General features: G+C 45.5%; 1 protein-coding gene across 1 annotated transcript; it reads right to left on the bottom strand.

The window, feature by feature from the left end:
• Nucleotides 1–2,054: 2,054 nt before the first annotated feature.
• Nucleotides 2,055–14,161, bottom strand: LOC311009916 (sodium/potassium-transporting ATPase subunit alpha-1). The gene is made up of 23 exons (XM_084004361.1): nt 13,973–14,161; nt 13,488–13,595; nt 10,504–10,563; nt 9,195–9,296; nt 8,949–9,050; nt 8,746–8,859; nt 8,483–8,617; nt 8,272–8,389; nt 7,921–8,189; nt 7,530–7,838; nt 6,811–6,945; nt 6,471–6,663; nt 6,204–6,379; nt 5,976–6,112; nt 5,335–5,485; nt 5,075–5,243; nt 4,837–4,991; nt 4,621–4,744; nt 4,395–4,540; nt 4,150–4,280; nt 3,877–3,978; nt 3,200–3,291; nt 2,055–2,231 (listed from the first exon to the last, which is right to left on the bottom strand). The coding sequence occupies exons 1-23, from the start codon at nt 13,982–13,984 to the stop codon at nt 2,203–2,205; spliced, it is 3,069 nt and encodes a 1,022-aa protein (XP_083860487.1). The 5' UTR covers nt 13,985–14,161; the 3' UTR covers nt 2,055–2,202.
• Nucleotides 14,162–14,608: the final 447 nt, after the last annotated feature.

The following is a 14,608-nucleotide window of genomic DNA, read 5'->3' as shown; positions in this document are numbered from 1 at the left end:
AGATGGAGGAAGGGAAAGGGGGCAGCCTTCCATGCACAGACCCACATTGATTATCACATTAGAGGCCATGCTAGCAAGTTAACGGTACTGTACCCCAGCAGCAGCAGCACCATTATGGCCACTGGCATCTGTTCTTAAACCCACAACACAAACGAGAGATTTGTTCTTTCATCCCTGGATCAACGCCTTAAACCAGAAACATTCGGCCACTTGTTGTATGTAGGGACAGAACAGTTTTCCTTACCTGCGTCATGCAAAGCAGAGCTTCATATTTGATGGATTTCTCGGGGCAAACCAGGGTTAGAAACCCACATCTCTCCAAATTCCCTACATTGCTTCCCCTCCCTGCAGCTTAGCCACAGCAGGCTGTAATAGATTACGTTTTGAAAGCAACCTCTTCAACCATGAAGTAGACCCAGGCAGGCAGGATGAGCCCGCCATTAAAGTGCTATTGTACCCTGATAGGTAGACTGTGTCACTCACTGTCAAGCCCTGTGTATTCTAATAGACCTTATCAGGCGGCCTGGAGAGCACTCTGCACCGACTGACAAGATAAAGCCGATATAGATCAAACGACGGCGGGAAGATTTCACCGCAAGGACATGGTCACTTCTTCTATCTTTTCATTGCTAAAATATGACGGGAAACACACAAAAATAAATGCACAGGATATATAAAATCGCGAGTAAACAAACAAAAGGGTGGACTTAATTCCCAGACGGACACACAGCTGCGAGCCCTGGCGTTGTGCAGGAGTGCGTGGGTGTGCGCTCGCATGTGTGTAGATGCATCGTATAGTATCTGCAGGCTGTGTTTTTGTTTTGGTGCGCGCATTCGCCGTCCATGCATGTGTGATTAGTGTAGCATAGCTCGCGTGTTTGCCAGTGCCGCTCTATAAATAGGCTAGATTTTATTTAGATGTCAGAGAGAGAGAGCTAGAGAGAGGGCTCTCAAATGGGTTGCCATAGCAACAGGCACGTTCAGGGGCCCTGCTTGTGAACGAAGGATGAAGGTATGATAATGTCAGTGTCTGTCTGCTGAATCTCTTTCTCCTTCCCCCCTTGCTTAATTCATCTCAACTGAAGTGCACCGTTATCGCCATGACAATTGATGAAACAAAAGCGGCGTCTCACAACAGCTTTCAAATCATAAAACGATTATTAATTATGCGTCTTACGCCAATAATCGCAGTTCTCTTTTCCTACCTCTTTTATTCGCTTTTCTCACAGCCCATCAACCTCTCTCTCTCTCTCTCTTTTCTTCCTATTTTCTTCACATCCCTCCATCCTTTTGTCTGCAGATTCTGTCTCTCCCTAGCGCCCTCTGCTGTACAAAGAAATCACCTGTGAAGCCAAAAAATGAAAACAACCTCAACATTCAACCTGAAAATTCTCACTATCCTACTTTCTGCTAATATCCTGCCTGCGAGCTGAAGTGTGTGTGAAGCAGGCCGATGCTGTGCACACACACACACACATCAGAGGGGTTGAGGGGGCGTTCATAATGACCAGGGTAAACACTACGCAGATAGCACTAGAGTGGTCTCAGTTAATTTTCACTGAGGACCTCTTCGCATTAGCGGTCAACGGACCAATCCATCGCAAACATCACTCGCTCTTGAGATAATACACACACACATGCACTGCGTAGGCATACTTTTCCTTCATATCGGTTAGATAAAGATAATTCAGTTAGATTAGAAAAGGTGAAATCCAGTGTAGCAGATAACACTGATTAGTTCATCAACTGGAAATTAATCACAACGTATACACAGCAAATCCAATTCTTATTTGATTACATTTTCTGTTTTTTGACGATACTGAATGTGAGCTGCTGTTTACATTTTTATCTGTTTTATCTGACTCCAGAAACGGTGTTTAGGAGCTGTCGAGGTGGATAATCCCACCGCCGGGGTCACCGGACCTGACTCACTGGTACATATCTACTGAACCTTGAAACAACATCAAATCCCCCCCAAAAAATGCTTTGTTTTCAGCCTCAGAAGAACAAAAAAGTGTGTGCAAAAAAACAAAAAATAAACGTCCAAGTGTACGATAATACGGAAATGTTTTATTGTGAATGACATATACATCAAAATATTCTACATCCATGCTTTGTGTTTTGGGGGGTCTGACTGACATCTCAGACAGTTATGTAACATGGCAGTAAATAAAGATGAAACACTGACTGTGCCGTGTCGACTCAGTAGTATGTCTCTTGCTCCACCCAACCTGAAAACCAAAAAGAGACAGAATTACGGACACAATCTTTTTGGGGGATGCTTCGCCTCACATTCGGGGTCTAAATCCTCCTCTTGAACCTTGCACTCGGGCTGCAGGATGACATCATTGATTCTGAGACATAAAACCAGACCGGGGAGGGTAGGCAAGACACGCCCGAGACTCTCTCGATGATGCCATTGAGGGACGTGTCCTGCAGGGACTTGGAGGTTGTGGCAATTTTTGTCTCACTGACGATGACATCATCCTTGAAGCCACACATCAATAATTCTGACAAACAACCCAAGGAACTGTAGTTTGGGTGGCGTCGTTGGATGCATCCACAATCAAATAACACTGTAAAAGAAGTCAGTGTGTGCTATCATTTAGCATATTTTTCCTGTCTGATTGAAACACATTATTCAGTGTGGACGGGCAATGGGATGTTCACTGATGTGTGCTGTGGGGCTCAGATGTAACAGACCCACCCACACACACACACACACAGCTGCATACAGGTTCTGCTCAGCTCAGTGGGTGGAACGAGGCATTAACAAGGCGGGGTTGAGGGTTGAAATCCCACTGGGCATTGCAATCCGCCACAGTTCACTGGTCGTGGCAGGAATAACAAACATGTGCACACATATAAATAGACGCAAGGGCATATTGATAATAGATAAACGCTATTTTGTTGACTAACTTTTTTTTTGCTCTCTGTATTTCCCATCATGCACAGTACAGAACCGCAGAGATAGTCATGTTTTTAGTGTAATTTATCTGTATTTGCTAGCAGGATATCTTAAAATAATTGAAGTAGAACTCCTGCTGTCATGGCAACATGAATTAACTGTTAACCAGCGCTTAAAGAATAAATAAATAAAAAAACTTCTAATGGGTGAGGAAAAGTAGCCTTTTCAGCCTTAGACCATAAAGCAAGACATGTATAACCAAAGAAGGAAAAAAGTCAGTCAAAGTCTTACCGCCTGGGTTGCGTCTGAGAATATATCTTCTGGCTTCATCATACACGAAGATGAGGAGGGAGTAGGGGAAGGCACAGAACCACCAACATGGCCTAAGAGATCACACAGAAACAGAGATTCAACCATCACATGAAGATTTCAAATCATGCAAATACTTACGGTTTATACTGTACATTTCTAGCAATAAGTACCTTCCTATGTCTGAATATACATCGAGAGAGAAACTCAGAGATAAAGAGAAAGGCAGACAGAGACAGAAATAGCAACAGGAAGACAAACACTGGGAGGAGAGACACAAGCCTCTCAGAAAAAGAGGAGGAGGGGAAGCCAAGGTTAGTTATACATCGGCAATCACCCAAAGAGAAAGGTGAGTGAGTGGGCGAGGAGTCTGAAGAGACAGACGCACTCGGAGCAGATGAAGAGGTGGCAGGGAAGAAAGGGGACGCAGGAGTAGAGGAAGGAAAGCAATAACGAGGAGAAGATTTCAGCTAATGAGCCCGACGTGCATTTATACTGCCTGCTATTTCTCTCTGTTGTGCAAAGAATCTCATTAGTGCTCTGGCTCTTCTGCTCCATTCACTAGATAAGATCCACCTTTTTCAAGAGCATTTCAGCTGCGATTTGTGTGTTCAGGATCACGCCTGAGTGAGAAATAATAGTTTGTGTGCTTCACTCACTTGAGGGGGTACATTCTGAGGGCGACGTCCATGCCTGGACAATATGACAGGAAGGCAGCCAGAGCAGTCTCCTCAAACAGTCCAAAGATGAGGATACGGTTCCTTTGGAGGCAAAGGATCAACACATTTAGAATTAACTACTGTTAAAACAACTAAAGCTAGCAATATACTCGATGATTCTTATTATAGCGTGGGTTTTGCCATTTTTACTGCCACTTATGACTATCAAATAACAGCCTTGCAATTCACTGTCTGCACTTCACATGCACGTACTTCATTCCTTGTTGCAGGACGGAGTTCCTCCTGGTCTTACAGATGATCAGATCGGCCCACTGGACGACCACAATACTGGCGAAGAAAGCCGTGTGACACGTGAACTCTACGATCTTTCTGCGCTCGTACGTCTGATGGATAGAAAATGAAAAAAAAGATGAGCTCATTTGAATTTTTTCCCCGTTCTTTCCTTGAAAATGTGAACCAACATCCAAAGAACTCTTAAAAACACGAGTATTACTGACCCACTGCTGTCCGTAGCTGTCTTCCAGGTCGTTTACTTGTTTGTCGTCCCAAAGGACTCGGATCCCCAGCAGGTCCATGGGGAGGAAACCGTTCTCAGCCAGGATCACAAAGTATGTGAAGAACCCGGCTGTTGCCTGCATCATACCTGAACAGAGAATAAGTGTTTTCAGTCTCATTTCAGCCTCTACACCTTAGCATCATTTAGCTACCACGACGTCAGCTTACCGATCTGTCCGTACGCTATGCTGATGAGCCTCTCGTTCACCAGTTTGTCTGTTTTGGGGTTCCTGGGCTGTCTCTTCATGATGTCGCTCTCGGCTTCTTCATAAGCCAGGGAGATGGCGGGGACCTGGCACACAACAGATGAAAAACAAAGTATTTTTACATTATTTTTACAACTACTTTCCCGTGACAAAAGATTGTTAGGAAATAAGAGCTCACCATGTCGGTTCCCAGGTCAATGCAGAGGATGGTGACGGTCCCCAGGGGCAGAGGGATGTTGGCGATGATGAAGAGGAGGAAGGGGGAGATCTCGGGGATGTTACTGGTCAGAGTGTAGGCGATGGACTTCTTCAAATTGTCGAAGATCAGACGGCCTGGCGAATTCAGTTAGAAGTTAATATCGCAAGGAGCTGCTACAATGATGCTTTTTTGCAGCTATAAGGAGAAGAAGTCTTACCTTCTTCCACTCCGGTAACAATGGAGGCAAAGTTGTCGTCCAGCAGGATCATGTCAGCGGCCTGCTTGGAGACGTCGGATCCGGCGATCCCCATAGCGACACCGATGTCAGCCTTCTTCAGAGCGGGAGAGTCGTTCACACCGTCACCTGTCACAGCCACGATGGCTCCCTGCAGACAGAGGGGAAGAAGTGTTCAGACATTTTGGCGCAAAACTACGACGAAAGACGTTTCCGTGTCTTAGACGCTCGGCGACGCCCACCTGTCTCTGGCAACCTTCGACGATGATGAGTTTCTGCTGAGGGGAGGTTCTGGCGAAGACGATTTCCGTGTGGTGTTGCAGCACTTCGTCAAGTAGCTCTGCGGTCATTTCTTTCAGCTCACCACCGTGGACAACACAGGCCTTGGCATCCCTGGAGAGGAAATCACAGCAGAATAACGACAACAGTTTTAATCCCACATCCTGTTTCAAAGCGATACATCAAGGGTGGGGTGTAATCAAGGCAATACAGATGAAAATCTTGGGGAAACAGGAAATTCCTCATCAGCTTTCAACAAAACTGTATCAGGATTCTGCCCAGGATGACAGTATTTTTAACGCATCTGTTTGGGGACAGCATTTTTTGCAGTGATCTGAACAGACTTGCTGATGAAGAAAATAAAGTCCGCCAGCTCAGAGACTCACGTAGATTTATTTGTCTGCAGTGAATTAATGGCAAAAGCCTTTTTGGCTGAGTGGATTGAAAGGTCTGGTTAGCCAAACCCTGATTGAATATTGCTCTATTAGTATTAGGAAGGACCGCCAGAGAAAGAAGAGGCATCTTTAGAAGATTTCATATACCTCCAGCTCATGAAAATCATTTTAAGCATCGTGTTCCATAAATTATATGTATGTGCGCTGACCTGGGGTTGACCTCTGAGACCGGCACATTCAGGCGAGCGGCGATGTCTTCAACCGTCTCGTTGCCTTCGGAGATGATGCCCACACCCTTAGCGATAGCCTTGGCCGTGATGGGATGGTCGCCTGTCACCATGATAACCTGAGGGAGAAGGCAGAGATATTTATGGTTGAGATGATGGTTTTTGGTCTTAAAATGACAACATAAAAGTAAAAAGAGCACAGTTACAAACCTTAATTCCAGCACTCCTGCATTTGCCGACGGCGTCGGGCACAGCGGCACGAGGGGGGTCGATCATGGACATGAGGCCGATGAAGCACAGGTTCTCAGTGGGGAAGTTCACCTCCTCAGTGTCGAAGGCGAAGCCCTCTGGGAACTGGTCGTCAGGCAGGTTGAATTGGCAGAAACCTGAGTGACGCAGGAGGAAAATGATTACTCTTTGCGCCACCAACTAATTAAAGACACAAGGATGCAGCTATAGAGCGGAGCGACGTTGTACCCAGCACTCTCTCTCCAAGGCCTCCCAGCTCAACGTAGGCGTTCTGGAAAGCGTCTTTCAGCTCCTCGTCCAGAGGCTGCTCTTTGCCCTGCATCATAATGGTGGAGCAGCGGTCCAGAATCCTCTCCGGGGCGCCCTTCATCACCAGCAGGTGCTTGGTCTCTCCGGGAGTTGCGTTCTTGTGGACGGAGAGCTGTGGGAGAAGACGATTTTATTTGAAAATATGCTGAAACGCATTTCTCAAAAATTGGTCCATGGGGGAATTAAATAACCCAACCATTAGAGGGCGTAAATACAATTTCCCTCCATATTTAGAAGTTATGATCAGTGGGTTGTTTACCTGGTATTTGTTGGTGGAGTTGAAGGGGATCTCAGAAAGCTTGTGATACTTGTCTCTCATGCCGCCGACGGATCCACAGCACAGCTCGATGCATTTGAGCAGGGCAGCTTCTGAGGCGTCACCAGCTACATCTCTCTGTGGATTCAAGGACAAGGGTTGAGTCGTTTCCTGGATAACATTAAATATTTACTATAATATAATATTTATATCATTTAAATATTGTACAGGAAAACTGACATGAAACAGATACGAAAAAAAAGTTCACATTCGCTTAAGACCATCTTAAATCCATTCCATAATTCATAAGATCTTCACAGTTTGAAGAAAGAAACAGCTTGTCAGTGCTCATTAAGAAATAAGTCAATGGGTCTGGCCACCTGTTGCTATGGCTGCAGCTATACATTTATGAAAAGGCCTTTAATTATGTTGAGTGCTTTTTTTTATAAAGATTTGTAGAGCAGTCTGGCTGCCTTTTTTTATTCCAAAAAAGTCAGAATGCCAAGTCACCTCCCACACAGCCACTGCGTCTCGGGGTTTATCTGGCTGTTGCATCCAATGCAACGAAATGTCTTATGGCAGAAAAATATTCCATGAGGTGATGAGGGTAAATTTGTGCTTTTTTAAAATGATGGCGTTACACCAATTGACAATGTTATTGATCATATCTTCTTAGTCTTTTGTGGTCATCAGAATGGGTGAACATGCAATAAGCTTTTCACCTTCAGGATGGGAACGTTGGTCTGCTCCGCCAGGAAGACGGCGCGGTTGCAGAGCCCGGCGATCCTGGCCAGGGCGGCCCAGGTGGCGGAGCTCCTGTCGAAGGAGGCCCCGCTCTGGTTCTCCGTGGTGTCGGCCTCGTGGATCTGGTTGTCGAACCACATGTGGGCCACGGTCATCCTGTTCTGGGTCAGGGTGCCGGTCTTGTCGGAGCAGATGGTGGAGGTGGAGCCCAGGGTCTCGACGGCTTCCAGGTTCTTCACCAGGCAGTTCTTCTTCGCCATACGCTTAGCGGTCAGGGTCAGACACACCTGGGGACGGGATTGTCTGAGTTAGTGAGTCGTTTTCAGGATCCATAGTTAGTTTTAATACACAAGAAACACCAGGACTCACAGTGACGGTGGCCAGGAGACCTTCTGGCACGTTGGCGACAATGATACCGATGAGGAAGATGACGGCCTCCAGCCAGCCATACCCAAGGATGAGTGAGAGGACGAAGAAGGAAACGCCCAGGAAGACGGCCACGCCGGTGATGATGTGGATGAAGTGCTCGATCTCTTTAGCGATGGGAGTTTTGCCACCGTCCAGGCTGGAAGCAAGGGTTGCAATGCGACCCATGACGGTATGGTCTCCGGTGTTGATGACAATTCCTCTGGCGGTACCTGGTGGGAACCCTCCGTTAATTTACCTGTCCTTTTCATAGCTTTCAAATTTAACTTTAATCTAATTAAATTTGTACTCTACCTTCGACGCAGTTGGTGGAGAAGAAAGCAATGTTCTTGGTCTCCAGGGGGTTGTCGTTGGAGAAGTCAGGAGTACGACTCTGGGGCTCTGATTCACCGGTGAGAGAGGAGTTGTCCACCTGAAGGGAGTCAGAAGTTCAGCAAGAATAAAACAACGGAAGTGACAGTGACATGATGTCTACAGGACATGGGATAGTCGTTGAGGTACAGACCTTGCAGCCGTGAGCAGAGATGACTCGCAGATCGGCGGGGATCCTGTCTCCACCTTTCACCTCCACCAAATCTCCGACCACCACCTCCTCGGCGTTGATGCTCTTCTTCTCGCCGTCACGGAGGACCAGGGCTTGCTACAACACAAAGGTGAAATATACTTTTTCAGGGCAAACTTCTGAGCGAGGTAGTAAGATATCATATAAAATGTTCTTTTATTTGTCGAGCATTTGTCGAATGAGTAAGTAAGTCAAGAAAAACGCACCTGTGGGACCAGGTTCTTGAAGGAGTCCATGATCTTGGAGCTCTTGGCCTCTTGGTAGTAGGAGAAGCATCCAGTGATGATGACGACAGCAGAAAGCACCACACCCAGGTACAACTGTGGTGAGACAGAAAAGACCGTTAGTCTAGTTCCATTTTCCGGGTGCTGTTAATTCTTTATCATACAGTAAGGAAGGACCTCCTTACGTTATCGTTGGCCGGTTCGTCTTCTGAAGCAGCCTGGATACCGTAGGCAAGGAAACAGAGCATAGCACCGATCCACAGCAGCATGGAGAACCCGCCAAACAGCTGGAAACATGACAACATTCAAGGTTTCAAGACTTTGCTTGCTTTGCAATCAACCAAGGTCAATTTGCATTTCATAGGTTTAACTATGCAAATAAGGTTTTAGTTTCTGTAGCACTCGAGACCGGCAGCAGACTTGACTTTTACCTGTTTACAGAACTTGACCCATTCAGGCGTCGTGGGAGGGGGCGTGAGGGCGTTTGGGCCGTCCCGTAGCAGGATCTCTTTTGCTCTGGCGTTGGAAAGACCCTAAAAGGAGACGGGAAAAACAGGTTTGACAGACGAGACAGAAGGTCAGGGTGTGTGTGTGTGCTTTTGTCTATGCAAACTAGAAAAAGATGATCGAAAAACCTGTGATTCCAGTTCTCTGTTTCGCTACTTTACAAGCTTGGGAGAAGGAGAAGCTGGAGGCATTTTTCTCTGATTAACTGTTTTATTTGGTAAACACATACATCGTGATTACTTGAGGAGGTGGTGGATTAAAGTTTGGTTGAAACTAAAACAAAAGAAACCCCTTCCACAGGAAGGAAAGATCTCGGTAATCTTACAATTACTGCTTCGTCTTTTCCTGTGTAATTAGACAGCAAAATGTGCAGTTAGTCGTCAATCACAGCTTTGTGATTGTGAAAGAGTGACAACCGTGTGAGAGGGAGACAAGCCAATCGTGTTGTATCTCAGCTATCGTTGAGCAGTGCAGACTTAAACAAGGTCAGGTTTTCTTTGGAGGGGCACCAGGCGATAAAAGCAGGATTTTCTGTGTGCTGCAGGGGTCGTAAAACCTGGAAATGAGTTAGCATTTCCAGTGGCCTTGTGTGTGCTCGTGCTCATGCAACCGTGGAGTAGTTGGTTTATAGTGTAGCATTAGCTTCTGGTGAATGTATGCACGCTTCAAATCACAAAAGTGGTGTTTTATTGGTGCAGATTATTATTAAGTATCGTTTCTGCAATAATCCAAATGGAAAAGTCCCACTGGCTTTTTGTCGAGGGGAACCAGGGCGATGCTAACTTCCGGGGTAGGCCTCCAAAAGGCCTGCAGTTACTCTATAAGACCGGTGTTTCCTGCGAGAATGAAGTCTTTGTTTGGGGGGCAAAACTCAGACAGATCAGATTCCAGCGGATAATCAGCATCAGTGGAGTGTTTGGCCGTATTGGATTGTGTAATGGGATTCTGCATGATGAAGACTATGATTCAAACATGCTGATTTCCCCCTTTTTTTCTGAACAATGTTGATTTAACACATTTCCTTTCCTGCCTACGGTGGTATGCAGCCACTCTCCCTCTCAATATTGCCCATTGTATACTAGTGGAGGCAGAAAAAAAATGTCCCCACATGTGTGCTACTACTCAAACACACCAAATATCGACACGTGGTGTGGTTTTGACCTCGGTATGTACTGCGAAATCTTCCCTGGTCTCTAAGCTCACACACACACACACACACACTCTCACACTCACCCGGCTTAAGTCGGTTCCATATTTTCTGTGGAGTTCATCCAAGGTTAACTTGTGATCATCCTATGGAAAGAGAGAGAGAGATTTAGAGACATTGCATAAAAAATATTATCTCCTTTGAGGATTAAAAGGGAACATACAAATGACACGGCAGAAATCAGACATCAGATTAGGATCATGAATGCACGCCGGTCCATACAGTGCGATTTTAAAGGTGAGCCAAAGCAGACATTCGGGGTAAAACTGCAAACTCACAGCCAAACACGAGAGCTCAGTGACGTATAGACTCATCCAAACAGTTTGCCGCGAGCAAACAGTCAACCCAGCCGAATCAATGCCACCCAGTTGATACACAGATGTTTTCTCCCCAAGAGTATTGCCCATCTAAAGTAATTTGCTGTGTTATTTGTGATTAGAAATTGAAAATCTGTTTATTTCTAAATGAAAGAGCGAGGTAAAAATGTCAAATTTGCGGTGGATCTGCAAATGAACAAGCAGAAGGGCCGGCCCATTCATGTGCCCACACTGTGTTTGTTGAATAACGCCTACAAGCGAGCGAATGACTACATTCTTCCAACGTAGTTTTGGATGATCTGCGATAATATCTGACTCCCACTTTGAATTTTTTTGGTGTCAAACTGTGAAAGCATTGCAAAGCTTTATACAAAAGATGCCCACGCTGCTTTACTGGCCTCACATATATGATCCATTCTCGCTGCGATTGAAACATGAACGGTTTGCTCCTCGTTGAAATAAAAGCTGCACGGCGTTCTACAACCGGACAGAATGCAGTGAGTCAACCATTATATCGCGGGGAAGCGGTGTCACGTTGTCGCAATCTGCTCTTATTCATTATTACAACATGGGGGTAGAAGGAAAAACATCACATGTCATGTTTATTTAAAGCAGACACACATTTTGTAATCTGCAGTAAAATATATATATATATATATCCTGTATGAAATGAATCATTTACATAATAGTGAAAAGTCCACAGTTGTTAATGGATGAACTGAGTCTCTTAACATTCCCACTTATTACTGGCTGTAGGAAATGGGTGTGACTGCCTCCGTTTAGCATTATAATGAGCAAGCAAAGAGCTCCATGCAAAATGTGCCGTGGATAATGTGCCATCACATGCCCCAGACTAATGTTGCCTTTTTTTGACTATTCGTCAGGAGTTCTTTTTGAAGCCTGAAGAGGAACATTTCGTCCCTAGCTTTGATACCACGGCACACAGAAACACGCTCCTGGACTTGTTCCGTCTGGAAGCCACCGACATCGCATTAAAGCCAATCGCATGTGACTCTATATTTAGCGTTTTGTTGTTGGACTTTGTCGCATTTTATCAAATCAATGGCTGCTTTATGTTGCTATGGGAATATTTCGCTGGACTTTAAAGCCTGAGTTAATTGTACGATGGTGCAAATATGATGCAATAATGATTAACATGTCAGCTCCATAGTGAGCCACCTACACTTATATTACTGTTTTACTACGCTATCATACTTTAACCGTAGTTAAAATCGGAAATCTGACGATCATCAATACACCGTTGCCCTTTTTTTTTTGTTCCCAAAGTCAAGCTTTCTTCATTTACAGCAGTTGGGTAACACACTAAAAGGCACCGCCTGCTGTTAATTGCAGTAAATGATATGCTAAGTTAGCGAAGTTATGGTGGACTGGTGATACGGTTGCTATGGCATTGAGATGTCCTTCAGCGGTGGCGGGACTTTGAGATCTAGTTAAGACGCCCCGCGGTCAATAATCATTAATATGTCACAGAGATGGGAGTTTTATTACCTAATAACCTGCAGGACCCTGTGACCTGGTGACATTGGGCAGCGACTGTTGCAGCATTAATTGGCAGTAATTATGGAATTAATTAGAAAACTGGCAACAAGCCATGACATCCATAATCCCCGTCGTTTTTTGAAAAGTGACTTTACTTCACCAGCAGACTGACAGCACCAATCTACCTTCACTGGATGACCTTGTGAAAAGACAAAGACCAATCACATCGATAACGCAGCAAAATTACAGAAAATTATTATTATGATGTTGTCAAATCATAGGTGGTGTGTTCACTCATGTCTACTTAGTGGTTTGAGATGAACATGGGAATGAGTCTGACTCCTTGGGAGCTGACCTTGTGAAGGACGCTGACCGACAAACTAAAAGCCGGTTTTACTTTTTATGGACGAAAAGACGAAAGAAAAGCTTTAAGAAGGAGAGCAATAATAAATCACAGAATAAACCTTTACTTGATGTGTTTCTGCCTAAAAAGTCTGCTCTATGAAATCATTCATTAGACCTCCATTTATTGGGGATGAGCTTCATGCGAGAGCGCCTCGCTGACCTTGGGAAATGACCTCCGCCAGCTATAGATACAGACTGAGAAAAAAAAAGAGCTGACACCCGTGGAAATTGGGCAACTGCTCTACACAGGAAACCCAATGTAACCTCTACGCTTGCAGCTTCACAACGCCGCAAACGTCTGCGAGTTTGAACGGAAATGACAAGCAGAATAATACATGTTTACGGAATGAGGACCGACTCATGACTGGTAACGTCAACAGAACCTCAGACGAGACGTTCACAGCGTTTCAAACGAATCTAGATAAGCCCGACTTTGCGGTGAACTCCGTAATAACATGTGACAGCACATGCATGCGTGTAAGTAGCGATCTTTACGAAATACAGGGGCCTCATGTGACCAGCCGTGAGGTCAAAGCGGAGGTTTGTCTCAGCCGTGACTGTATCGTTGCCGTGGCTGTGACTCACAGTGTTAACATGACCTGAATAAGGCTGTCATTAAGCATGAGGCAAACAATACGTGTGGGAGGACAATGGCTGTTAAGTTCAGAAGGTCAATAACATCTGTTACTTTCATTTTAATTTAAGTGCTTACAAGCACTTTCACACTTTTAAAGTAGTCCCAACCACGTGCTTAAGACGATTAACCGACATTTTCTTGAAGTACTCACCAGGTCAACTTCTTTCTTCAGCTCTTCCATATCCTTTTCCCCCTTCTTTTTCCCTTTCTTGGTGCCGCCATCCGAGGTCGCCGCCAGTTTGTACTCATCTTTCCCTCTCTGGATTGAAGAAGGTGAGAAAAAAACAAGCGCCTGAGTAAGACTGAGCACATGCAGGGACGCTTGCACCGAGGCTTCCTCTTGAGTTGCACAAGCGGTGTCAACTCTGCTGTTCAAACATGCTGTAAAACGTTGTGTTAATCATTGTTAGGAGGGATTGTGAATGACTCTCATAAATATATCCAATTTAAAAAAAAAAAGTTCCCTGTACGTTTGCACAGCAGAGGTATACTTCAGGCAATCCACAGCTGTCAAGCTTAACCGGTAACGTGACAAAAACTTGGTCTGAGCTCAAAAAAACTGAAAAACAGCTTAAATCTTAAACTGAACACTCTTGGAAACTAGTCCAAAGCATGTGACAGAGCTCCAATACTTACTCCCAGCCCCATGGTCGCGACGCAAGTCTGAGAACACTCAATCCAATTGTCTTTTTAAATTGCAACTTCCCTACTCCGCCTCTCTCGCTCGCTCTCTCTCTCTCTCGCTCTCTCACACACACACACACATACACTCTCACTCTCAGCCCTGTTGCCTCCTGCGTCTTCCGCACTCCCCAGAGCAGAGAAGATAGGTTGCTCCACGTTAGCATACCTTTATACCCTTAAACTGGCTCACCTGCCCTGAGGGGAGGAGCTTGGTGGTGGTGGTGGTTGGGGGGGGGGAGGGTGAAAGGGAGGGGGGGGGTGTAAAACTGGACAGGTGAGTAGTGAAGTGGGGAGGTGTGGGGGGGTTTACTGGAGGAGTGAGGCACTGGTAAGGGAGGAGTGCAACAGAAAGGGGAGGGGTAAATCTCTCTCAACTTCCCTGTTTTGTTCTCACCGCTTCCGTTCCTCTTCTTTCGCTCTTGCTCATTTAAGTCTCTTTCCTCAGCACATTCCTCTTTTTTTTTTTTTTTTCCATTCAACTTAGTTGTGACCTTTTTTTTTTACGTGCAACGGGCTCGGACGACCCAAACGCCCACGCCCTTCAGGAGCGAACCCTCGTGCGTAACGTCTCGGTCTGCGTGTGCGCTT

This window comes from Eutrigla gurnardus (assembly GCF_963514095.1).
Source record: "Eutrigla gurnardus genome assembly, chromosome: 24".
Taxonomy (NCBI): Eukaryota; Metazoa; Chordata; class Actinopteri; order Perciformes; family Triglidae; genus Eutrigla; species Eutrigla gurnardus.
This window is presented reverse-complemented; position numbering and strand designations above follow the sequence as displayed.